The 27,730-nt window shown below is 37.4% G+C and overlaps 3 protein-coding genes across 3 annotated transcripts in view; 2 read left to right on the top strand and 1 right to left on the bottom strand.

Moving 5' to 3' along the window:
* The first annotated feature begins 35 nt into the window (after window positions 1–35).
* LOC147358092 (olfactory receptor 51L1-like) overlaps window positions 36–27,730 on the top strand; it is a 32,666-nt gene continuing 4,971 nt past the window's right edge. The window contains exon 1 of the mRNA XM_086340422.1: window positions 36–147. The gene's annotated coding sequence lies outside the window, so the exon portion shown is untranslated. The remainder of the gene's footprint in view (window positions 148–27,730) is intronic.
* On the top strand, window positions 46–26,133 carry LOC147358093 (olfactory receptor 51G1-like). The gene is made up of 3 exons (XM_086340421.1): window positions 46–147; window positions 9,426–9,516; window positions 23,196–26,133. The coding sequence occupies exons 2-3, from the start codon at window positions 9,452–9,454 to the stop codon at window positions 24,199–24,201; spliced, it is 1,071 nt and encodes a 356-aa protein (XP_086196547.1). The 5' UTR covers window positions 46–147; window positions 9,426–9,451; the 3' UTR covers window positions 24,202–26,133.
* Window positions 5,548–6,492, bottom strand: LOC147358094 (olfactory receptor 52E8-like). Its single transcript, XM_086340426.1, has one exon. It carries the CDS (start codon window positions 6,490–6,492, stop codon window positions 5,548–5,550), a length of 945 nt encoding a protein of 314 aa, XP_086196552.1.

Below are 27,730 nucleotides of genomic sequence, written 5' to 3'. Positions count from 1 at the left end.
GACCGTTTCCGTTAGTCAATCGCGTTAGCCCTAGCACCCGACTCCACCCACTCAGAGTCCTGGGCGTACGCAATTGGTGAGAAATGGAAGCCTGCTTGCTCTGGGTGCTCCTGCTCCAGGTTCATCTCAGCAATTTGCCTGACAGAGGTAGAAATAGTATTATTACTATTATTATTATTATTCTTTTCCTGGATTTTGGGAACTCTGTATTGCGCGCAAGGGAAGGGCAATAACCTGTATTCGCCACAGGCAAGAGAGAAGCCCCCTGTTTTGGGGGGTAAAAATTCTGCCACTATGCCATGGCTTTACTCAACAACCCTAGAGGTCTACAGTGCCTGTACCTTATTAGAGCTGACCATAAATTCCACAGGATATCTTTCCACCACAAATGTTTTAATCCGGTAGAGACTGCCAGGTTGTATGTATCACAAACTGTTGGGCTCTGTATGATGCAGCCAAGGCCTGCTTCATAACGTTCCTGCTTTGGAACTAGCACAAAGCTTAAAGTCTTTCCTGTCACTTCATAAATGCTTTGAAGATATAATCCCAAGCGTGGTACAAGTTGTTCGTAGTAGGTGAAAAGGTGTACCAGAAATTGTGCTTTATTTTGGCGATGGGAGGTGTGAGATGCAAACATTCATCCTTTATTTTAAAACATGTCTTTAAAAAAAAAATCTCAGAGCAATAAATAGGCTTTTTAAAAATTCACTGATGAGATAGGCTATTTAATATTCATAAGGTTTATTTCCCACTGTTTGAAACAAATGTGTCTTACCAAGGCCTCCAATAAAATTTCCATTAATGGTTCAACTATTTCATTAAAATAAACTAGTTTTATATTCTCCAGAATCTATTGATTGTTCAGGGTCCTTTGAACTGTATCAGAACAGTAGGAGAATTAACAAGTCCTGGGCATGCCTGAGTTTTTATGCCACGTTTGTTCTTTTCCCCCCGTGTATGTGAACTGTTTAACTTTCTTCCTAATAGAATTGGAAAATAATGAATCTGCCAAATCAATGTCCATCTGTTATATATCTGAGGAATCTAGCAAAAACAAACAAACAAAAGAAAAAAAAAAACTTGCAGCACAGTAGTGCAGTTGGTGCCATTCAATGGTTGTGTTTTCAGTAGTCCTTTAACTCCCTCTCCACCTTCATGGTTTGTTTAAATAGAGACAAAACGTTTGACTGTGTTAGACTTGTGTGGGGGCCAGATTGGTGAATTAAATGAGGGTATGAATACGGTAATCATTCTTCAACATTTATGTTTGCAATGAGTAATTTGTTCTCTACCTTTCCTCACAAGAAGCAATGTTATTTTTATTTACTATCTGCAGAAGGACCCCTGGAAAGTCTCTCACTTGATCTTCTCTTGTACAGTCTCACCCATTGTTCAAGAAATGAATGTGGAGTTTCTGCTATCTGCTACATATGTCCTTTTAAATTATAGTTTTGAGAAGGGAGTAAATGATTACTGGATTTTGTGAATGTGATTGAATTTTGATTCCTCTGTGAATCAATATTTAAACAGGCCTCCATTTTAGCCTTTTCCCTGTTTTTTTTTTTTTTCTCATTGTGATTGGGGGGTATAATGATACTTTGAGTTTGTGGTATCATGTCAGCTACAAATATCTTTGTATTAAGACTGGACTCCTTTGTAGAAGGACTAGGAGATTCATTTCCAAGAAAACTTGCAATACTATTGCAATATTCTTGCTCTTGGAAACACAGCTTCTCTTGTAGTCTCCATCTGGATTCTGGATCTGGAAATTGTCTCAAGTTGAAAACTGAGCAAAGTATTGTGACATTTCCACTGAAGTAGTTGCCCTCAGCCTCCTGATGACCTATCTTTGGTTTCTTTTGGTTGTATATATTGAAGAATACCTTTTTTTTTTTTTTTAGATGACATTTATCTGCCCCCAGGAATGCCATATTATATTAACCATCTCCATATTTCTTTCTGCATCAGGACCCTTGACCATTACTGTGCCCTTCACTTTCACTACAAAGAAAAACTTACCACCTTGTTTCATGTAACTAAGTTCTATTAAGGTGATATTATTTTATCTTGTGTTTCCTAGTTCTATAATAGTACGTAAGGGCTTCCCTGGTGACTCAGCTTCTAAAGAACCCACTTGCCAATGCAGGAGATACAAGAGACGTGGGTTTAATCCCTGAGTCAGAAAGATTCCCCTGGAGAAGGAAATGGCAATCCACTCCAGGATTGTTGCCTGGAAAATTCCATGGACAAGAGAAGCCTGGTGGGCTACAGACCACTGGGTCACAAAGAGTCAGATACAACTGAGCAGGCATACAGTCCTTAATAGTACGTGCCTCCTTTATTCCAGGCTATAGAGGCCAGTCATCACTAGATTCTCAGTGGTGGCAGTCCCTCTCTCATCAGTGTATTACTTCTGGATTCACTTGATAAATCCTCTCTACTGCCTTTCATAACATATAATTGGCTACTGGTTTATTGGCATTTTATAATTTGTCCATTCCATCATATCCAGATCTCTGAGTGTTTTTATACATTTCTGTGTTATGTGAGATGATGGCATTTCTAGCATCTTTATTTCAGTTAGTAAAATAAAATTTCCAAGAATCAAACTAGCCACATAATAGTATCATTTCAAAGGTTCTTACAAAAAATGTTATATCATAGGGGATTGCTCCTATATCAATAAGATTTCCCCAACCAACTTTTAATGTGCCCCCCCCCGATTATTGATATTGTCATTTTCTTTTATTTTTTAAGCAAAAGTTTCAAAATTTTTAGGTGTGTCAGCTCAGATATCTTCATTCTATGACTTGCTGTCCCACTCTTTCCCAAACATGGCCCTGAAGTGGCATAGAAAACTTACTAGGTTTGAAAATTTCACCTTCCCTGGAGCTTCACTATTCCTAAGCATTCTCAGCTCTCCAAGTATGGTAATGAAAGTCAGTCACCTTCTTTCAAGGATGTCCTCTGACTTTCCAGCTTTACCTTAAGTTAATGGATAATGATGTTCTAATTTCATTGTCATTTTTCCATGTCATCAGTGGTCCCCAGGATGGTCACACAATTCTGTGCTCTGAAGAATTATGATTAATGGTTTTGGTTTTTGTAGCCTTCTCCAAATGCATATATTATGACTCTTTCCTTTGTCCATTTTGTTCCCCAAGCACAGTTCTTCTAATTGTCCTTAACCTATTCTCTACCTTCAGGTCTTTTTACTTTTTCCTTTGCATGAATTTTTTCCCACCTTTTCAAAAAATGTTTTCACTGTATTTTATTTTATTTATTTAATTTATTTATTTATTTCACTATATTTTATTCTGAGAGGGAATATGAAAACACTCTCTAGAGAAGAACCCTGTTCTGTTCTTGCAGAGCACTAATTATATTTTTTATATTATTTTTCCATAATGTGAAATTATTTTCTCACTGTGTGTTAAATCACTTATTTTAAGCACCTTATCAAATGCCCCTTCCTTCCAAGATACACATTATATAATTCAAGGGGCCTGTGTGCTGCATATTAATCTTGTGTGTTACTGCTCACATGTCTGGGCCATAGTAGAATTCAAGTATTCATTCACTGAATGAATCTTCTTCAATTAAGCACCTGTCTGAACTACAGTGTGACTGGTAGCTTAGCTTCCTGACTACTCCAGAATATGTGTTGTCATTGATGTAGAAATAAGTGAAGATAGTCCTTCAATATTAAATAAAATTCACACAAATAAAAACTACCTGTAAGAGCTGACCCATGAGTGAAAGCCCCATTTTCTTTTTATGTAGACCTGTGTAAGTTCAATATAAGCATAACTATGATGATGGTTCTAAGAACTTATCAGCCCAGCTTTTCTAATTGGACCCTTTTCCTTTTCTTTGAATCTATTTTTTATTCACTGCCAAATTCTAATCATTTGGTTTCGAAATTAATGAAAATAGATCACAAATGGTAAAATTATTTCCAATTTACTGGATTCCAATTTAAACATTCTTGCTGGATAATGTTTCTTAATTCTAGGCTTAAATTTTAAGCTCTTGATAAATTAACCCCAGTGGAACCAAATTACAACAGGCATTCTTTTAAGTGTTAGAATTATATTCTGAAATAGCTATTATCAATTTTCTCCATTTTACCATTCAGAAAACTGAGGCAGACAGGTGGCATAAGTTGATGAGGATCAACACAGCTAGTAAGTGTTTGTTGGAGTCAGCTGAGCAGTATGGCTTGAGAGCCAGTTGTTTTAAATGCTGCCTTTTATTACCTCTCAGAATTTTAGATATTCTGGTCTTTTCCATATTAAATAAGACAATTTGAAATGGACAACAATAACATAAGTTTAGATAATCAGAAATAGTAGCACAGAGTTACACTTTCATTTTGAGGGAGTAAGTGTGAAATCATAGGACAGTCAATAGAAGTGGGTCAGGTAGTACCCAATACCTAATAACCCGCTTGCTTAGAAAGAATTAATTAAAAATCAAAGAGAAAAAGTGGCATGATTTTGAATAACTGTAACTGAGAGAGGTACTCAGACTGAGAAGAGATTGATAAAATATACTACTGTGTCCTGATGACAAAACTATTTGAATAATAATCAGGAAGAGTTTAGATCTTAATGGAAACATAATTGTAATATATACTCATAATGACTTGGTGTACCCATGATGACTTACAGACCGTTAATGAATAATCCTACACAATATTCTATACAAATATGAGTCAATAGTAGCAAGAAAGATTATTTATGAGGAAATGCCAAGAGAGAATATTTCTCTATTTTACAGTATAGTTTGGTAGCAAATAAGATTAGTGTATGAAAGATAATCAATTAATGGGAGAGAGAGCTATAGACATTTTCAAAGAATATACTGAATCGACTTGAAACTGAAGAAACAAAAATAGGAAAAATGGTGGGGCAATTATAAAATCATTAAGCATTCTGGAGGAGTATTTGTGGGAATGTATATTACTTAGAAAGTTTCAAAGGATTGTAGCAACATAATTAAGTAAGTTAAACATGTAAGAATATGTTACAAAGAGATTACAGGAAGGCCTCTGGAAGACATATCATGACAGTTTTTAAAATTTGCATCTGCTTTCTCCGAAGACATTTTGCTAAAAACCATCTCAATTTCCAATGTTATGAAGTTGAAATAAGTTCAGTCTTACTGTTGCAGAGATATAGATAGCCCTGTTCACTGAAACCTACAAATGCATGGCAGCTTAATGAAAGTCAGAGGTAGTAAGTCAGTAACAATACTTCTAATAAAGCTAATCAGACTGAACAACAGAGTAACCTTATATGAGTGAACATAGTGAATAAGATGATGTAATTGTGGAGACATTTCATTACCAAGCAAATATATTAAAAATAAATCATCTATGTCAGCTATCATCTAAAGCAAGTTTTTTAAGAATAAGTCTAGTCAGTGCTAATTAATACTTTATATTACAAATAGAAGGTGTAGAGATTCAGTCTTCTAGAAAGAGGGTTAATATCTCTTTTCTTCATAAATATTAGAAAATTGTTACAGAAAGAGTTGATTGTTTTAGAATTTGTGAGAAGTCAAAACCTGGAGGAATTGTTCTCTGATCCTCTTGGTTCTTATGCCATAGATCATTGGGTTCACCATGGGTGGAACAAGGATATAGATGTTAGCCACAAAGATGTGAATATGAGGAGCTACATTATGTCCAAATCTGTGAGTAAGGAAGGAGAAAAAGGCTGGAGTATAGGCCACCAGGATCACACACACATGGGATCCACAAGTGCCCAGGGTCTTGAGCCGAGCAGCTTTGGATGGAAGATGGAAGACAGTGTAAAGGATGACAACATAGGAACAGAGGATTAATAGGGAATCTAAACCTCCAGTGAGGAAGGCAGCAGTTAGGCTGTATGTTCTGCAGATCCTGGTCTCTGCACAAGCCAGCTTGATCAGAGCCATAAATTCACAGTAGGTATGAGGGATGACATTAGTTCTGCAGTAGGGAAGCCACCAAAGCATAAAGGGTTGAGGACAGAAAAGCACGACTCCACGGAAGACGATAGCCAGCCCCAAGTTCTGGATGACTCTGTATGTCAGGATAATGGAATGTCTCAGAGGATTGCAGATTGCCACGTACCTGTCAAAGGCCATGGCCAAGATAAACCCTGAAGCCATGCTGCATAGTGAGTGAATGAGAAATACTTGAACAAGGCAGGCTTCAAAATAGATCTCCCTGTCATGGAACCAAAAAATGCTGAGGATTTTGGGCATAGCAGTAGTGGAAAGGATCAAGTCGGCCACAGAGAGCATACAGAGGAAGAAGTACATGGGCTCATGCAGGTTGGAGTCTGTTCTGATAATAAAGAGAATGGAGAAATTTCCCAGGAGAGCAGTTAAATAAATAAGGCAGAAGGGCATTGATATCCAAGTGTGGATGGCCTCCATCCCTGGAATGCCAATGAGAAGAAAGGTACTGGGATGAAAGCTGATGTTGTTTGGCAGTGACATGATGAAAAATACGGGCTGTGTTCAGTTGCAGAATATGTCTATACTTTCATATTCATATGACCATTTATTTACTGATAACTTCATTTATTAATTAATATAAATCTTGAAAAATTTTTATACTCTAAAAATAAAATGATAAATAGGACGTAATTCCTAATTTCAAATTAACATTCTAATGGGGAGAAACTGATATAAACCAGTGATTAATTTCCCATGTGATCAATGCGGTAAAAGGTTTATGAACAAAGAGGTAGAGATATTTATTCTACTTCTGTGAGTCAGAGGATTCACAGATAAGATGTTTAGTCTTGGTTCTGAAGCACTCTGGACCTTTAAGATAAAGAAAAAATTGTAACATAAGTAAATTCACAATCAGATGATGGTAACCTTAACTGTATTAACCCTCTTGAAAATTAATTTGTTCAAGACTATTTGTGAAATGGGCCTTCCTTGGTGGATCGGATGGAGAAGAATCCTCTTGCAATACAAGAGACCTGGGTTTGATCCCTGGGTCAGGAAGATCTCCTGCAAAAGGAAATGACAACCCACTCCAGTATTCTTGCCTGGGAAATCCCATGGACAGGGGAGCCTGCTGGGCTCTAGTCCATGGAGTCACAAAGAGCTGGACATGACTAAGTGACTAATACTTTCATTTGTGAAATACAGTGTTCCCTCAGTATGCATGGAAGATTGGTGCCAGGACCCACCATGGATAGTAAAATCCTCAGATGCTCAAATCCCTTAGTCAGCCATCTGTATCCTCAGTTCCACATCTGTACATGAAACCAACCCTGGATCATGTAGTAGCAGTACATGTATTTATTGAAAAGAACAGTGTGCAAGTGGACTTGTGCAGTTCAAACTCATATTCAAGTGTCAATTGTCCCTTGAAATGGCAGTGACATTACAGAATGAAGAGAACACAAGACTCTGTCCTAAATTTCACTTGACCGTCCACGGTGCCACATCAATTAGCATGCTTTGATGAATAATTTTAATTGTACATAGTCTAGACTCTTTTTCCACAGAATGAGAACTCTAAAAGTGATAGCAGAAGGTTCTAAATTAGGACACATTCTGCATCTGTCTCCTCAGATTATGTTAAAATTAAGAGCCACCTTCCTCCTATGGAAGGTAACTATTTTGAACCTCTTTCAACCATCCTCTTTCAAGCAATATCTCATTTCTCCTTCAAACATTGCCTCTTTTCTCCATCCTTTCCATCTTATAAGTTCAAACTTCAGAGTTCTGGAGGTATCAGAATTTAGCAATATATAGCTAAATTGTGTCGTGCTGACAAGTACCACTGTTAATTCTGAGGACACCAGCTATGTAAGAGCAACAGTGGCAGCACATTTGCCCATGGAGAGATACAAATCAAAACAAGGAAAAACAGCTGAAAATACAGGGAGTAGAGCCTGCAAAATAATAAGTGCATATTTTATCACTCATATTCCAAGATGACTAGAGAGATAATTAAGCAGATAAGTTCACTTCTGTTAGGAAATATATAGATGTATAACTTCTCATAACTATGCTGTTTGCCTAATTCAAATGTAGGCCAGGGAGCTAAAAAGGACTAGAAGTCCTAACACCTAGAGGATGGCATGGGGGCAGAAATAAACATATCTCTCAGTTTTGGAGTTGGCAACCACTGAGGAGCTTTCTCATTTGAAATTGAATAAGAGAAAAGACAATAAGGGAAATCTAAAATTATTTGCTAATGAAGCTGTAAATTGTCTTAATACATATGGTTTAAGGTTTACTTTGAATAATAGCTTTACTTCAGCAAATAAAAGTTTAGAAAGTAGATATTAGCATGTAAAGGATAGGCAAAACACGTACATTATTGTGCAGTTAAGTTTCCTCTTCAGAATAGCTCTTCATTTAAAGACTAAATCAAGTTCAGAGCAACACCCCCTTATGTGATTATAAGATATGAAAACATGCCATCTGCATGGCATAATTCCAATTCTAAAATTTGTAATAAATTCCTGGTCTGCATTGTTTTTGTTATATAAATGATAAAATCAAATAACAAAACCTTGAATTAGAAATTTTAAAATAACACCAGTAATAATTTTGAGTAAACAGGAGGAAATAAATGATGAGAAGAAAGAGAAAAATATAAAAAGTGGGATATAGCAAACAAGTGAGAAAAAAAAAAAAAAGTAAGAGCAGGCCCATACATACTTGCTTAGAATTTTTTTTTTTTTTCTTTGTCACATTGCCACTGTAGGAACTGACTTTTCTTCAGTGGATCACAAAGCTCCTGCTTCCACTTCAGCAATAATAATATATACTTAGACTTCATGTGCAAGTAGCATCCCTGTTGCAGAATCTGAGAAGAAAGTAATACTTACACAATTTCTGTCCTCCCAGGTACTGCTCTCTGCAGCACAGCCTAAATTTCTTCAGTCTTATCTCCCAGATAAATAGATTTGATAACATGGCTTATTCTTGAGTTTGTTGTACATACCAAATGCTGATGTAGGTTCTTCGCCCTGGAGTTTGATTGAACAGGTCAAGGAGCAGTTACTGTTAGGTCTCCTCTTTTCAGTGGCATTACTTATCCTTAGAGAACCTCAACTGAATGCCATGCCTTTCCTAGAGATATGATCAGATAGGAAGTCTAAATTCTTGGAGAAAAGGAAAATCCTAGAGGAGTAAGATCTAGTGGTCAAGGAATATCAGCTTTGATTCAAACCATGAATTGACAGAAATAAGGAGAGAGATGTAATGAAAAATATTTTATAACATCTTGTCAATTCAATGAGGATGTTTATTTATAGAAGATACTAATCATCACTCAATTATTTTCTCACCACCTACTATTCTAAACCATTAATTTTAAATTAATTTTAATATCACTGTCATTGAATTTTAATATCACTCTGTTTTCTGATCCCTTTGGCCGTGATGAAAAAACCCAGGGCGTCTTGCTCCACAACTCTAAGTAATGAAGAAAGATGCTGAAGTGGTTGTATTATCCTTCACCCCATCTGTCCTATATCATCAGAACAGGTTTGTCATAATTCAAATCTACTTCTTCTCAACTAACCTCAATTATATCAATAGTTCTAGGATCACAGGCTCCCAGGAGCCAAGAAAGTGGCCCATGTGTGCATGGATTCCCTGTGGAGTCTAAGATATACCAGAGTTGAGCTTCTTGAGCAGGGGATCGGGTTATTCTCACACCACTTTGACAAGAGCCAGGAAGATAGGAATAAATAGATAACTTTTTCAGTGGATTATGTCTCACTGTATAAGTAATTTCATTAGGGATATATTGATTGGTCACAAATACTTAAAGATATGCTTGTTTCACAAAATTCTTTCAAGTTTTTGACAACATTGGCTTTATGTAGTAATTTATGACTTATCTGAGTACATGTATTCCTAATTTCCTCTGAGAAAATATAATGGAACAGAGATCTTTCTTAAAAGAAATGATAGAGTTTTTATAATTGTAATTATAATGGTCACAAAATATGTCATTGAATTTTGTTGCATAGTTTACTTAACCATTCTCCAGTTCCTGAATATATGTATTATTTTATTGTTTTATTAACTAGGAAAAATTATCAAGATTAATTCTTCATGTAGTATGATAAAAATAATAAAAAATTCACAAAACCATGTGCATCTACTGCTCTGAACATTGCTGTGCTAAGAAACTATGATCTCTAGCTCCATTATCATACATATGGAAATTTTTCACATTCCTGAATTTATTCATAAAAACAACTATTTTAGTCATCAAATCAACTCTTTTACATGTACTAGGACATAGTAATAGTATAGAGACTAGAAATGTAATAAAGCAGACAAGGTCCTTCATTTTAGGAATATTTGGTGTAGTAGTTAAAATCAACAATAGACAAGTAAGGGAACATAATATTTCAGGAAATAAAAAGTTATTTTCCAACATGAATTTGCTGTCTACAAAGCTTAGAATTTTTATCTTGAGTTTGATAGCAGTAAATTTAACATTGAAGTTTTAAAAAAATCTATTTTCTTTTCTATACCACGTGTCGTATAAGTTTGGATTTTTTTGTGTTTCCTTAATTCTAGTAATTATTACTCATTTGTAAAATATTTTCTCCTCTCATTTATTATTTACCTTCTTCTACCTTTCTTGATATATGTATTTTTGGCCATTGTACTTCACTCCTCCAACTATTCAAATTTTTCCATTTTCTGATGATTATTAATTAGTAATTTCATAATTATTTTATGATCTGTTACCTGACAGTTTTTAGGGGTGTGTGTTGGAAAGTAAAATTGTATTTTTATGTGCAGTTTCATAAATAGTGACTAGATCAGTTCTACTAATTGTCTTTTTTCTTCCCAAATACTCTTTAGAATCCTATCAGAATTGTTTCCTATGGCCACCATAGTAAGTTACCACAGATTTAATGGCTTAAAACAACATAAACTTTTTATTTAATTCTGTATTTTAGAAATTCAACACATATGTCACTGGACTAAAAGTTTCATTCTTTCCCAGAGGTTTTAGGATAGAATCAATTTTATTGACTTTCCAGCTTTTAGAGTCTGCTCTTATTCCTTGGCTCAGAGTCTCCTTGCATCTTCAAGGCTAACAATGGATAATTAAGGTTTTATCACCATAACAATGATTTCTCTGCTGCTTCCCACTTCCACTTTTAAGGATCCTTACGATTACATTGGACCTGCCTAGATAAGCTAGAGCATTCTCCATATTTTAAGATCAGGTGATTATTAGACATCAGTAACTTAAATAACCCTTTACCATGTGAAGTAACATTAAGTTCCGAGGACTTGGATGTGGATATATTTCAGTTCAATTCAGTTCAGTCGCTCAGTCGTGTCCGACTCTTTGCGAACCCATGAATTGCAGCACGCCAGGCCTCCCTGTCTATCACCAACTCCCGGAGTTCACTCAACCCATGTCCATCAAGTCAGTGATGCCGTCCAGCCATCTCATCCTCTGTCGTCCCCCTTTCCTCCTGCCCCCAATCCCTCCCAGCATCAGAGTCTTTTCCAATGAGTCAACTCTTCGGATGAGGTGGCCAAAGTCCTGGAGTTTCAGCTTTAGCATCATTCCTTCCAAAGAAATCCCAGGGCTGATCTCCTTCAGAATGGACTGGTTGGATCTCCGTGCAGTCCAAGGGACTTGAAAGAGTCTCTCCAAAACCACAGTTCAAAAGCATCAGTTCTTCGGTGCTCAGCCTTCTTCACAGACCAAAACTCACATCCATACATGATCACAGGAAAAACCATAGCCTTGAATAGACGGAAATTTGCTGGCAAAATAATGTCTCTGCTTAGAAATAGAGGAAAACAACAGAATGGGAAAGACTAGGGATCTCTTCAAGAAAATCATAGATACCAAAGGAACATTTCATGCAAAGATGAACTTGATAAAGGACAGAAATGGTATGGACCTAACAGAAGCAGAAGATATTAAGAAGAGATGGCAAGAATACACAGAAGAACTATACAAAAAAGATCTTCACGACTCAGATAATAATGATGGTGTGATCACTGACCTAGAGCCAGACATCCTGGAATGTGAAGTCAAGTCGGCCTTAGAAAGCATCACTATGAGCAAAGCTAGTGGAGGTGATGGAATCCCAGTGGAGCTATTTCAAATCCTGAAAGATGATGCTGTGAAAGTGCTGCACTCAATATGTCAGCAAATTTGGAAAACTCAGCAGTGGCCACAGAACTGGAAAAGGTCAGTTTTCATTCTAATCCCTAAGAAAGGCAAGGCCAAAGAATGCTCAAACTACCGCACAATTGCACTCATCTCACACGCTAGTAACATAATGCTCAAAATTCTCCAAGCCAGGCTTCAGCAGTATGTGAACCATGAACTTCCTGATGTTCAAGCTGGTTTTAGAAAAGGCAGAGGAACCAGAGATCAAATTGCCAACATCCGCTGGATCATGGAAAAAGCAAGAGTTCCAGAAAAACATCTATTTCTGCTTTATTGACCATGCCAAAGCCTTTGACTGTGTGGATCACAATAAACTGTGGAAAATTCTGAAAGAGATGGGAATACCAGACCACCTGATCTGCCTCTTGAGAATTTGTATGCAGGTCAGGAAGCAACAGTTAGAACTGGACATGGAACAACAGACTGGTTCCAAATAGGAAAAGGAGGTCATCAAGGCTGTATATTGTCACCCTGTTTATTTAACTTATATGCAGAGTACATCATGAGAAATGCTGGACTGGAAGAAACACAAGCTGGAATCAAGATTGCTGGGAGAAATATCAATAACCTCAGATATGCAGATGACATGCACCTTATGGCAGAAAGTGAAGAGGAACTCAAAAGCCTCTTGATGAAAGTGAAAGTGGAGAGTGAAAAAGCTGGCTTAAAGCTCAACATTCAGAAAACAAATATCATGGCATCCGGTCCCACCACTTCATGGTAAATAGATGGGGAAACAGTGGAAACAGTGTCACACTTTATTTTTCTGGGCTCCAGATGGTGACTGCAGCCATGAAATTAAAAGATGCTTACTCCTTGGAAGGAAAGTTACGACCAACCTATATAGCATATTCAAAAGCAGAGACCTTACTTTGCCAACAAAGGTTCATCAAGTCAAGGCTATGGTTTTTCCTGTGGTCATGTATGGATGTGAGAGTTGGACTATGAAGAAGGCTGAGCACCTAAGAATTGATGCTTTTGAACTGTGGTGTTGGAGAAGACTCTTGAGAGTCCTTTGGACTAAAAGGAGATCCAACCAGTCCATTCTGAAGGAGATCAGCCCTGGGATTTCTTTGGAAGGAATGATGCTGAAGCTGAAACTGCAGTACTTTGGCCACCTCATGCGAAGAGTTGACTCATTGGAAAAGCCTCTGATGCTGGGAGGGATTGGGAGCAAGAGGAGAAGGGGACGACAGAGGATGAGATGGCTGGATGGCATCACTGACTCGATGGACGTGAGTCTGAGTGAACTCCGGGAGTTGGTGATGGGCAGGGAGGCCTGGCGTGCTGCGATTCATGGGTTCGCAAAGAGTCAGACACGACTGAGCGAGTGATCTGATCTGATCTGATCTCTGATGTGATCTACGTTGGTCATAACTTTCCTTCCACGGAGTAAGCGTCTTAATTTCATGGCTGCAGTCACCATCTGCACTGATTTTGGAGCCCAGAAAAATAAAGTCTGACAATGTTTCCATTGTTTTCCCATCTATTTCTCATGAAGTGATGGGACCAGATGCCATGATCTTCATTTTCTGAATGTTGAGCTTCAAGCCAACTTTTTCACTCTCCACTTGCACTTTCATCAAGAGGCTTTTGAGTTCCTCTTCACTTTCTGCCATAAGGGTGGTGTCATCTGCATATCTGAGGTTCTTGATATTTCTCCCAGCAATCTTGATTCCAGCTTGTGTTTCTTCCAGTCCAGCGTTTCTCATGATATACTCTGCGTATAAGTTAAATAAACAGGGTGACAATATACAGCCTTGATGAACTCCTTTTCCTATTTGGAACCAGTCTGTTGTTCCATGTCCAGTTCTAACTGTTGCTTCCTGACCTGCATACAAATTTCTCAAGAGGCAGGTCAGGTGGTCTAGTATTCCCATCTCTTTCAGAATTTTCCACAGTTTATTGTGATCCACACAGTCAAAGGCTTTGGCATAATCAATAAAGCAGAAATAGATGTTTTTCTGGAACTCTCTTGCTTTTTCCATGATCCAGCAGATGTTGGCAATTTGATCTCTGGTTCCTCTGCCTTTTCTAAAACCAGCTTGAACATCAGGAAGTTCATGGTTCACGTATTGCTGAAGCCTGGCTTGGAGAATTTTGAGCATTACTTTACTAGCGTGCGAGATGAGTGCAGTTGTGCGGTAATTTGAGCATTTTTTGGCATTGCCTTTCTTTGGGATTGGAGTGAAAACTGACCTTTTCCAGTCCTGTGGCCACTGCTGAGTTTTCCAAATTTGCTGACATATTGAGTGCAGCACTTTCAAAGCATCATCTTTCAGGATTTGAAATAGCTCAACTGGAATTCCATCACGTCCACTAGCTTTGTTCGTAGTGATGCTTTCTAAGGCCGACTTGACTTCACATTCCAGGATGTCTGCTCTAGATGAGTGATCACACCATTGTCATTATCTGGGTTGTGAAGATCTTTTTTGTACAGTTCTTCTGTGTATGCATGGCACGTCTTCTTAATATCTTCTGCTTCTGTTAGGTCCATACCATTTCTGTCCTTTATAGAGCCCATCTTTGCATGAAATATTCCCTTGGTATCTCTAATTTTCTTGAAGAGATCCCTAGTCTTTCCCATTCTGTTGTTTTCCTCTATTTATTTAGGAAGCCACTATTCTCCCTGCTAAAGGAGTGCTTTTATTATTTTTTAAAAGTGTGTTTATGTTTTGTCTCAAGTCTAGATTTCAAAAATGTATGTATCCGTTCAGTTCAGTCGCTCTGTCATGTTTGAGTCTTTGCAACTCCATGAATCTCAGCACTCCAGGCCTCCCTGTCCATCACCAACTACCAGAGTTCACTCAGACTCATGTCCATCAAGTCAATGATACCATCCAGCCATCTCATCCTCTGTTGTCCCCTTCTCCTCCTGCCCCCAATCCCTCCCAGCATCAAAGTCTTCCAGTGAGTCAACTCTTTGCATGAATTGGCCAAACTACTGGAGTTCAGCTTTAGCATCATTCCTTCCAAAGAAATCCCAGGGCTGATCTCCTTCAGAATGGACTGACTGGATCGTCTTGCAGTCCAAGGGACTCTCAAGAGTCTTCTCCAACACCACAGTTCAAAAGCATCAATTCTTCGGCGCTCAGCCTTCTTCACAGACCAACTCTCACATCCATACATGACCATGGGAAAAACCATAGCCTTGACTAGACGGACGCTTGTTGGCAAAGTAATGTCTCTGCTTTTCAATACGCTATCTAGGTTGGTCATAACTTTCCTTCCAAGGAGTAAGCGTCTTTTAATTTCATGGCTGCAGTCACCATCTGCAGTAATTATGTATTAATAATTGATATATATAGTATATGTATAGTATTATAGTATAATATATGTAATATATATATAATGTTATATATTATATAAATATGTATATTACTTATATATATATGTAATTATACAATATATTGTGTAATTGTAACTAGTTATATGCTTCCCATGTGGTGCTGCTGCTGCTGCTGCTGCTGCTGCTGAGTCGCTTTAGTCGTGTCTGACTGTGTTCGACCCCATAGATAGCAGCCCACCAGGCTCCACCCTCCCTGGGATTCTCCATGCAAGAACACTGGAGTGGGTTTCCATTTCCTTCTCCAATGCATGAAAGTGAAAAGTGAAAGTGAAGTCACTCATTCGTGTCCAACTCTTAGCGACCCCATGGATAGCAGCCCACCAGGCTCCTCTGTCCATGGGATTTTCCAGACAAGAGCACTGGAGAGGTGTGCCATTGGTAAAGAACTTGCCTGCCAGTACAGAAGACTTAGGAAATCTGGGTTCCATCCCTAGCTCGGGACAATCCCTTGGAGGAGGGCATGGCAACCACTCCAATATTCTTGCCTGGAGAATCGCATGAACAGAGGAGCCTGTTGGACTACAGTCCATATATGTATTGATTAATAATTATAATATATAGAGAACCCCAGGGACGGGGGAACCTAGTGGGCTGGTGTCTATGGGGCTGCACAGAGTCGGACACGACTGAAGTGACTTAGCAGCAGTCCGACTCTGTGCGACCCCATTGACGGCAGCCCATTAGGCTCCTCTGTCCCTGGGATTCTCCAGGTAAGAACACTGGAGTGGGTTGCCATTTCCTTCTCCAGTGCATGAAAGTGAAAAGTGAAAGTGAAGTTGTTCAGTCGTGTCTGACTCTGCTACCCCATGGACTGCAGCCCACCAGGCTCCTCCGTCCATGGGATTTTTCCAGGCAAGAGTACTAGAGTGGGGTGCCATTGCCTTCTCCCAGCAGCAGCAGCAACAGCTAATTTATATATATATATATATAGTTATAACTAATTTATGTATATTTGTTTTGTTTCAAAAGATTCAAATATATGTTTATTTTAGTATCCATTTGACAGAAAATTACTAGTAAACATATATTTATACCACTAAAATGTTTAAGAAGAGTTAAGTAATGGTATCTAATGCTTATAAAAAAGAACATTTTGTCTTCAATTATAATTATGTTTCTTCAATTATACAATTTTCATTTTAAATTTAAGCAATATTCCAGTTTCTTCCTGAATATTTAAATCTTACTTTCTATTTTCTTGAATATGTTTATTCACAGTTATTTTAAAGCCTATCTAAAAATTCTATTTTTGAATCCTCTATGTTTATTCTTGTATTATTATTTTTTAATATTAGTCTTATGTTACATATCTGTGTTTCCTTTTCTGCTTGGTTATGCTACAGCCAAATATTTTCTGTAAAATTAAACTAGAAATAATTTAAGCCTAGGATAATGACATGTAATATTACACAAGTTTACAGCATTTGTATACACTTATGGCAGATGGTTATTGGCATTAATAATCTCATATCTCTTTAATAAAATCACAATTTGAGGTTACTGACACCTATTTTAGTCCCTCTAAGAACATATCTATTTGTGATTCACCCGTCCATCTAGGGAAGATCCCATATAGGCCGGGTGTTAGAAGCCGCCCAGCTCTAATATCTATTTTAGTTCCTTAGTCCCTTTATTTTATTGTGTAGTCTTACTATTCTTAGTTATTTTATTCCACTAAGGAGTTTTCAGCTGGAACCCTTCAACCTGCCATTGTGTATCTAAATTCAGCAGCCATCAGATGTAGAGTCAGAGTTTCCTTGCATTCGTCCACTTGTACCTCCCGTAGGCTTTCTCTGTTCCTGTGGAAATTCCCGCTGTCTCATCCTGAACAACATCCATCCCTTAGGCTCACAGGCCCTTACTCCTTAATGTACCATTAGTGGCTCTGGTTCCCTCAGGCTTTTAGGGACCCCATATAACCAGGAAAAATGAAAAGCTTCTTTCATCACAGATGTGTAAGTGGAAATGTTCTATACCCCTTAGAAAACACTGTCTCCAACTTGAGCACTTTAATATGGGCAAAAAACCAAAGCATTGAAAGTTGTTTAACTGATGAATAAACAGAAGTGGCCAACAGACAGGAGTAAGTCTGTTATGGGTCAGAAGGGCAAAGCTGGAAGGCAAAATAGCTATCACTTTTGTTGATGGAAAGAAGCGGATAACTGTGGCTCAGGGAAAGAGATTGGTTATGGGTAGTTGGAGATAGGGAATTTGAGTGAGGTGAAAAAGTAATGAACTTTGTGGGAAAAAAATTGTATAATGTGATGCAGTAATGTGAGAAGAGATGTGTTTGGGTATTTTAGATAAGCAGAACAGCATATTTGAATACAGTCCTGAGAAAGGGCCTTGGGTTATTTTATACAAAAAGAAAGAAGGAAAGAATGGAATTTGGGAATGAGAGTGGAAATGAGGTCAAAGCTAGTAAACTGTGTAAGAGGCAACCTAGGGCATTTGAGCATGAGAGCACATAATGAACTGAAAGGAGAGTCTGGGCAAAATCCCATGTATAATCCACCTCCCTTTTTCTATACACAAGGAAGAAGGATCTTATAAATAATGACAAGGGCTTCCCTTTTCTTCAGAGATAAGTAGGCAGCAATTAATACATTTTAAACACAGAAATGAACTGACTTGCCTGTGTCTTTAAGAATTCATTGGCTCTAAGGAAAATTGATTTGAGGGAATGACATAAGAATGGAAGAAATGAGATTAGTTAAGTGGCCAATAAAATAGAAGAGGAATGTTGTGGTAAGCAACAGAAGTGAATAGGTTAAAGTACTCTGCACCTTGAAATGAGAGGACGTGGATTTAATAATCAAGGACAAAGCCTAGTTTTTACATTTGATCAATGGTGTAATATGAGTTACATTTACTACGATGGAAATATTAAGGCTATTGCCAAGAGTTCCTTCTTGGCCATGTGATCTTTCTTGTGTCTTTTAGACATAAAACAGAGACATCTGATAGACTATTTGATATCACTCTGGAGATCAGTAGAGAGTTAAGGATAGAGATGTGTGGTGAAGTTATCAGTGGGTAGTTTTTAAAAACAATTACTGAACAGAATATTTTAGGAAAAAGTGTACTATATATTTGAAATAAAAACAAAAGGAACACCTAGGGTACTTTTAGTATTTAGAAATCTGGTACTGGAGTAGGAACCAATGAAGTTTTAAAGAAATCAGATCAGATCAGATCAGATCAGTCGCTCAGTCATGTCCGACTCTTTGTGACCCCATGAATCGCAGCACGCCAGGCCTCCCTGTCCATCACCAACTCCCGGAGTTCACTGAGACTCACATCCATCAAGTCAGTGATGCCATCCAGCCATCTCATCCTCTGTCGTCCCCTTCTCCTCTTGCCCCCAATCCCTCCCAGCATCAGGGTCTTTTCCAATGAGTCAACTCTTCACATGAGGTGGCCAAAGTACTGGAGTTTCAGCTTTACCATCATTCCTTCCAAAGAACACCCAGGACTTTTTGTAGGGTAAGAGGAAATAAAGCAAGCATGTTTTCAAAAATAATATGTATGTAAAATATTTTCAGAGGAGAGCATGGTCAACAGTTTTTCATACTGCTGAGAGTTATAATGAGAACAGGAACATTTTTTGGATTTGGTGACTAGGGATTATTGATTAATTTGACTAGAACTGTTGCATTTGGGGAGCATTTTGGGCAGGATGCTAGAGTAATGAGAGTGTATATTTTGTAGACCACAACTTCATAAGGTAGCATTCTTGTTGCAGTTCAGTTCAGTACATTTCAGTCACTCATTCGTGTCTGACTCTTGCGATCCCATGGACTGCAGCATGCCAGGCTTACCTGTCCAACAACAATTCCCAGAGCTTGCTCAAACTCATGTCCATTGAGTTGAAGATACCATCCAACCATCTCATCCTCTGCTGTCAACTTCTCCTGCCGCCTTCAGTCTTTCCCAGCATCAGAGTCTGATCCAGTGAGTCTGTTCTTTACATCAGGTGGCCAAAGTATTGGAGTTTCAAGTTTGGCTTCAGTCCATCCAATGAATATTCAGGACTATTTCCTTTAGGATAGACTGGTTGAATCTCCTTGCAGTTCAAAGGACTCTCAAGAGTCTTCTCCAATACCACAGTTCAAAAGTATTAATTCTTTGGCACTCAGCATTCTGTATAGTCCAACTCTCACAGCCATACATGACTACTGGAAAAACCATAGCTTTGACTAGACAGACCTTTGTTGGCAAATTAATGCCTCTGTTTTTAAATATGCTGTCTAGGTTGGTCATAGTTTTTCTTCCAAGGAGCAAGTGTCTTTTTATTTCATGGCTGCAGTCACCATCTACAGTGATTTTGGAGCCCCCCAAAATAAAGTCTGACACTGTTTCCACTGTTTCCCCATCTATTTGCCATGAAGTGATGGGACTGGATGCCATGATCTTAGTTTTCTGAATTTTGAATTTTAAGCCAACTTTTAACTCTTCTCTTTCACTTTCATCAAGAGGCTCTTTAGTTCTTAAACTTCTGTCATAGGGGTGGTATCATCTTCCTATCTGAGGTTACTGGTATTTCTCCTGGCAATCTTGATTCCAGCTTGTGCTTCATCCAGCCTGGCATTTTGCATGATGTACTCTGAATATAAGTTAAATAAGAAGGGTGACAATATCCAGCCTTGACATATTCCTTTCCCGATTTGCAACCAGTCTGTTGTTCCATGTTCAGTTCTAACTGTTGCTTCTTGACCTACACACAGATTTCTCAGGATGCAAGTAAGGTGGTCTGGTATTCCTATCTCTTTAAGAATTTTCCACAGTTTGTTGTGATACACACAGACAAAGGCTTTGTCATAGTCAACAAAGCAGAAGTAGAATTTTTTCTGGAACTCTCTTGCTTTCTTGATGATCCAGTGAATTTTGACAATCTGATCTCTGGTTCCTCTGCCTTTTATAAATCCAGCTTGAACATCTGGAATTTCATGGTTCATATACTGTTGAAGCCTGGCTTGGAGAATTTTGAGCATTATTTTGCTAGCGTGTGTGGTAATTTGAGCATTTTTTGGCATTGCCTTTCTTTGGGATTGGAATGAAAACTGACCTTTTCCAGTCCTATGGCCACTGCTGAGTTTTCCAAATTTGCTGGCATATTGAGTGCAGCGCTTTCAAAGCATCATCTTTCAGGATTTAAAATAGCTCCACTGGAATTCTATCACCTCCACTAGCTTTGTTTGTAGCGATGCTTCCTAAGGCCCACCTGACTTCACATTCTAGGATGTCTGGCTTTAGGTGAGTGATCACACCATCATGGTTATCTGGGTCGTGAGGATCTTTTTTGTATAGTTCTGTGTATTCTTGCCACCTCTTCTTAATATCTTCTGCTTCTGTTAGGTCCATACACTTTCTGTCCTTTATTGTGTCCATCTTTGCATGAAATATTGTCTTGGTATCTCTCATTTTCTTGAAGAGATCTCTAGTCTTTCCCATTCTATTGTTTTCCTCTATTTCTTTGCATTGATCATTGAGGAAGGCTTTTTTTATCCCTCCTTGCTATTCTTTGGAACTTTGCATTCAGATGATTATATTTTTCCTTTTCTCCTTTGCCTTTAGCGTATCTTCTTTTCTCAGCTATTTGTAAGGCCTCCTCAGACAACCATTTAGCCTTTTTGCATTTATTTTTCTTGGGGATGGTCCTGACTACTGCCTCCATGTACAAGTGTCATGAACCTCCATCATAGTTCTTCAGGCACTCTGTCTATCAGATCTAATCCTTTGAATCTATTTCTCACTTCCACTGTATAACTGTAGGATATTTGGTTTAGATCATACCTGAATACCTACTTTCTTCGATTTAAGTCTGAATTTGGCAATAAGGAGTTCATGATCTGAGCCACAGTTAGCTCCCCGCCTTGTGCTGACTCTATAGAGCTTCTCCATCTTTGGCTGCAAAGAATATAATCAGTCTGATTTCTGTTTTGCCATTCTCTGTCCAGTAAAAGTTCTTTGTTTTAAGGCTTTTCTCTCTCAGTTTTCTTCTAAGCCACTGTTTGGTTAAAACTCTAAAGGAAAGTGAGAAGACTGCACATTTTCAAGTAAAACTTGGAAGCAATTGCAGAAAAAGATAAGTAATTCCCAGGATTACTCAGGGAAACCTGGTAAAAATATCCTGCAGTCTAAGGAGGAAGGGCCTTTTAAAAGGTGGCAAGAATACACACTTCCTAGTGTGCTATGGACAGAACTGGAGCTACTTTCTGAACATAGAGTTAAAATATTTTAGTAACATTTTAGAATCAGGGGCTTGGATTCTAAACAAAATTGGTCTTTAGTTTGATCAATGGTATTTCTGAACCTTAGGTTACTCATATATAACCAAGTTTCTGTTGATCTCATATTCCAAGGTTCAAATATGATAATAAATATATAAATAATTATGAGCCTAAAAGTACTCTTATTTATTAGGATGTGATTGTGACTCATGAATACTTTTAAGGAATTGGATAATAACATGTTTTACCTTTTCTATGGGGAGATCTCCATTAATAGCCAACTTACTATTATGAAAGAAAGATTGAATCCTGAGGGAAAATGAGCAAAGGAGCAGAAGAAAAAAAAAAAAGCAGGACACTAGATTATTGCCATTATAGTGGACCATGGGATCACAGCCTGAGGGTGGGTTAACTTCATTCTAATATCTTAGGGATCATGAGGCTGTGATGGCTGATGTTTTCCTTGCTGTCAGAGATGTCTGAAGACTGTGTTCACAGATGGCAACAGTAGAAAACTAGTTGGGACTCCACAGACAATTGCAGGGAGGCTCCAGTATTAAGAAAACTGACATAGTTCACAAATCAATTATATCCATGGAACAAATGATAGAAATTTACTTAAAACTCTTGCCTTATTGCAGGGTAGGTACACATAAATAAGCCTTGGTGGAGAATATGAAAGAGAAACCGAAATCCAAATCCCTGAGACTGTGTCAAATAGGTAGGCACTTATTTACCCGTAGATGCTTGGGGACTTCTGGTTCACATTTAAATTAGTTTGAGGGCTGATTTATGTACCTCTCTAATTGAGAACCATACTTGCTGCATATGCAGTGGTTTTGTTTTTTTTTTTTTTGAAATATCAATTTTATATCCTTTATGACTTGATTAGTCTTGTGTGATTTTTTCCATTGGATAAAACAAACTTCATTCATTTATTGCCTAAGCTTTTTCTGACATTCATTCTAAAATGCCTCCACCAAGTGTCATTGTCAGAGTGAAATGAATGCTAAATGAATGCTTAACATAGAGAGGTCAGGGTCTGGGAAAATATTCTTACTTTACATCACAATCAAAAATAAAGGTAAATGATACAACTGAAAGTGAATAAAAATAAACTAACCTAAGAAAATAATAGTAGAAAATGGAGGAGACTGTGTTATACACTTAGGGGAGGAAAGGGCATTCTATGAATCATTCAAAATCCAGAATCAGCAGCCTAAAAGATTGACAGATAACAGTATAATAACCACAAATCATTTTAAGGATTAAACAGTAATATATTAACATGATTCAAAGTAATTTCCAAGTCTGTATGAATAATGCCCCTACAAAGCAAGCATTAAGAAAAAAAAAAACCTAATGTAAAAACATGACCTGCTATCTTCTCAATGTTGTATGTTTTTCTTCCCTTTAGGAGTTCATATTCTAATGGTAGAAAAATGGCCTCTTGGAACAATGTAACGACAGGCACTAATTCCAGTATTGGACAGGCACCTTCATTCTACCTCTCTGGGATTCCTGGCTGTGAGGATGTTCAACACTTTATTTCCATCCCCTTTTGTGTGTTCTATCTGATTGGAATAGTGGGCAACTGTACAGTTCTTCACATCATCCACACTGACAAGAGTCTCCATGAGCCCATGTACTACTTCCTGGCCATGCTGTCCCTCACGGACATGGGCATGTGCATCTCCACCCTGCCCACAGTACTGAGAACCTTCTGGTTTGATGCTAAGGAGATTGAGATGAATACTTGTATAGTCCAGATGTATTTTATTCACACTTTTTCTCTAATGGAATCAGCTGTGCTCCTAGCCATGGCTTTTGACCGCTATGTTGCCATCTGCGATCCTTTGAGGTATTCCAGCAAACTTACCCCACAATGCATTGTCTACATAGGGGTCTTCATCGTAATCAGATGCTCCACTGTCCTCCCTGTTGTTCTTGTTCGTATCCCCACATTTTCTTTCTGTCACTCCCCTGTTCTCTCCCACTCCTTCTGCTTACATCAGGATGTCATCCAATTGACCTGTTCTGACATCTCATTCAATGTTTTGTCTGGCTTGTTTGTTGTTGCATTTTATTGGGGTGTAGATTCTCTAGGAATCTTTTTATCTTATGCTCTCATCCTCTGCTCTGTGTTGCACATTGCATCCCAGGGAGGGAAACTCAAAGCCCTCAGTACATGTGTCTCCCATATTTGTGCTGTGCTCATTCTGTATGTGCCAATGATAGGGCTGTCCTTAGTGCATCGTTTTGCAAAACATTTCTCTCCCATTATTCATATTACCATGGCAGATATTTACCTGTTAGTTCCACCAGTTCTCAACCCAATTATTTATAGCATCAAGACAAAGCAGATTCGCCAAGGCTTCCTAGGGATATTATTATCCAAAAGGATAGGGCTTGCTCACACTTAGATTCTTTGATATTTCAACTTTTGCATCCATCACCTTCATCCTAAAGATTAACCTGTTAGAAATTCTTGGACACATTTGGTATATAATAATTCCATGATAGTTCACAAATTCCACATGTCCCTTCAAGAAAAACATTTCAGTTTCTATCATTATTTCCTAGCTTTAAATCATCTCAAAACCTTTGTGTCAGGAGAAGTAGTAAGAGGGAATAATTTCATTCAAATATTTTATGAAGATATTTTCCATTCAAGTTTGAAGGGAAGTACAATTTTCTATGTTATAACTAAAATAGAGAAATTCACTGAATAATTCAATGGTAAAAGACATAATACACAGCAGAACTGATGTTGATAACTCATTACATTTTCTTTCCATTATGTCAAAGTAGACTTCACACTCCATATTTTGAGTCAAATTGTAAGCAAGTGGATGTTTAAATTTAGAGATGGCATGAATGAAACTATTGCATTTCTTTTTTTTTTTGCTATTATTTTATTTTTTAATATAAATTTATTTATTTTAATTGGAGGTTAATTATGTACAGTATTGTATTGGTTTTGCCATACATCAACATGAATCCGCCACAGGTATACATGTGTTCCCCATCCTGAACCCCCCTCATTCCTCCCTTCCCGTACCATCCCTCTGGGCATTTCTTTATTTCCTTTACTTCTATTGAAATGATTGTCAGAAAAAAATCTGGGCGATGAATAAAGTTAGTTTTATCCAATGGAGAAAACTAGAAGAGAAATCCAAACTCTACAATAGAGGGAATCTATATTCATGAAATGTAGTGAAAAGTCAAAATCCCTTGATCAGCATACACTCCTATTAGGTGTAATATCTCATGTATAGAGCTTTAAACAAAAATAGAGCAAGAGAGAACCTTTCCCCCCATCACCATAAACTGTAATCGTCTGAGGATCTTGCTGTCTTACACAATTCCCTAGGATATAAGAGGAAACAAGTTTTCAACACTCAAGATTAAAGTATATATTCTAATGGGAGAATAGAAATGGATCTAAGGTAGTTAGAAAGAGGGCTCAAAGAGAACACATTTGTTTTGTACAAATACTATTTTAAATCACCCTCAGAGACCCCCCCTTGGTTAAATAAAGGGAAGCTGAAAAACATAATAAACACATTTTTTCAGAATTATTTCTAGATACTCTGAAAAGAAAGAATACATAAGATGATTTTAAAAATTAAAACTATTAGGAATCATAGTTTTAAAAATTCATTTAGAAAGTAAACCAGCTCAGGGAACAGAATAAAAATAAAAATAGAAAACAAACTCTGCAGTTCCAAGTGAATTGAAAACAGAAAAAAAAAATCTGTGAAAATTATGTTAACAATAAATCAGATATGAATGTAGATTTTATAGCAAAGGGATCTACTGAACTGTGTTCAACTGTGTTGAAAAACTAAATATACAAAGGTTTACCTGACGCTTTCTCTCTTACACTTGAGCAACTATCATTTCTGAGGTGAATCCCCCATTGTGGGAGAAAAAAGATTTTTTCATTTGATTAACCAAAAAATAAACATCGGGCTTCCTGTAAAAATTGGGAAAAAATTACACATATTAGAGCTTCAACATATATTAAGTTGGCCAATAGTGATAGTGATGGTGATAAACACAAAGATAGAGATAGAAAGTAAAAGAGGTACACATATGTATATGAGGTAGACACCTCTCCCTTGTCTTAATTAAGGTTCTGTCAGGAAAAAAATAAAATTGTTCTCAAACTGGATAATATGAAGACTTTGATACAGGCATCAGGGGTTATTGAAAATATGTGGACAAGATTTGGTAAAACCAAGAATAAATATTTTTATACATATTTTATAAATATATCATTGATGTAGATAGTACTACAGAAGGGAATTAGATGCCAATGTTAGTCCTGAAGTGGCAAGGGAAGAAAATTTTTTACCAGAACATGGGAAGGACAGCATGTGGAGAAGGACACCCAGCATGAGCTTTCCCTTTCTGTAGAAAGATGCAGCCACCATGAGGAAGCCACAGTGAGGATTGTTGGGGAGTCAAAGGGGTAAACGTTCCAACTGTATCTTGCTTCCTGCATTTCCGTTAGCAATCAAGTCAAACCAGAAGTCAGAGAGCAAAGGGACCTGTTGATTCAGCTCACTGTGGTCAAGACAGAGCAGAGCAGATCTGGAAAACAGCCTAAGGATGCCCTTTGGCAAGCAGTCTGCCTTTCATATTTGTATCTGCTCTCAACTACGCATGTATAGTTCAGGCTTTGTGGTCTCTGTAGTGCTTTATCTTGTAGCTGTAAATGTGAATATTTGTAAATCATTTTCTTGCCATTAGAGTGAATCATTCAAAATTGAGCTTATGATCTTGGTTGTCAAAGAATTTAGCAGTGAGAGATGAAATTGCTTTTTTAAAAAAAATTTGTTCCTATGTTTTTTACATGACAAATATACAGACCATATAGTAAAGGAGTATGGTTTCACTGACTAATAACAATCCTCTAAATCTGAGATCTTTGAATGTATCCAACTTGGATGATGTCAAAGTGATTTAAATTGTGCTTAGTTGTTCAGTTGTGTGTGACTGTTTGCGACTCCATGAACTGTAGCCCACCCAGGCTCCTCTGTCCATGGGATTTTCCAGACAATAATACTATAGTGGGTTGCCATTTCCTTCTCCAATGATTTAAGTTAATATTACAAAAAGCTAAGTGTAAGGATATTTCTGAGGCATCCCATGCCAGTGAAGGAAGTAAGTTCAAATCATTTCTCTGGTAATTTCACAACAAGATATTGGAAGATGGAAGTGTGAAGGTTTTTCTAGTGGTGGGATAGAAATAGCCTCTTATTTTCATGGACTGTTATTGGATGGTGAATTTATTTTAATAACTGAGTAAATATTATTTATGAGAACTATTACTTCTGTTGTAGTAATTACTTGTATTTTTCAACTCCTGAAAAAGCCAATTGTCAATTAGTATCTTAAATATAACAGTACAGGAAGATTAGCAAGCTATGACATGTGTAATCAGCAATATCTTATTTGAGTGAATCAATGATAGATTTGTTAAGATTTAAATTAGTATTACAAGGTTCAAAACCAGAGTCAAAAAAGATTAACAGTAAAACACATTTTTAAAAGAAATTCCTGTACTAAACAGTTAGAAATTAGTATTTTTTATGACAATTTTATTCACCCTGAGAAGAGATTTCTTATCATTCAGTAATCCATATGCCAACTCTGCTACATAGCTTAATCACCAGTAGACATTTAGAAGTTAAAATTGTTGACAGACATATGGCCCTTCATTCATTGAATGAAAGCATCTATACATAATCAAATCAAATTTATACAATCCCTTTCATCAGTAAAAACTATGGCACAGAGAATCACACTTGGCATTATTGCTTATGATCTTTAAAATGGGTTTCTTTTTTCATTGTGGTTTTAAGGTTACAGCAAATTTGAGTGAAAGCTAAGGAGATTTCCCATATATTCTTTATTACAGTAGTTTTGAAGGAAACTACTCAC

This window comes from Bos grunniens, chromosome 15, assembly GCF_055505025.1.
Source record: "Bos grunniens cultivar Pamir isolate PY7600 chromosome 15, Bosgru_T2T1.0, whole genome shotgun sequence".
In the NCBI taxonomy this organism is placed as follows: Eukaryota; Metazoa; Chordata; class Mammalia; order Artiodactyla; family Bovidae; genus Bos; species Bos grunniens.
This window is presented reverse-complemented; position numbering and strand designations above follow the sequence as displayed.

Coding starts and splice junctions, on each gene's coding strand:
- LOC147358094 (XM_086340426.1), bottom strand. CDS start 6,492: ATGTCACTGCCAAACAACATCAGCTTTCATCCCAGTACCTTTCTTCTC.
- LOC147358093 (XM_086340421.1), top strand. CDS start 9,452: ATGAAGAAAGATGCTGAAGTGGTTGTATTATCCTTCACCCCATCTGTC. Junction 9,517..23,195: donor GTCCTATATCATCAGAACAG/GTTTGTCATAAT, acceptor TCTTCCCTTTAG/GAGTTCATATTCTAATGGTA.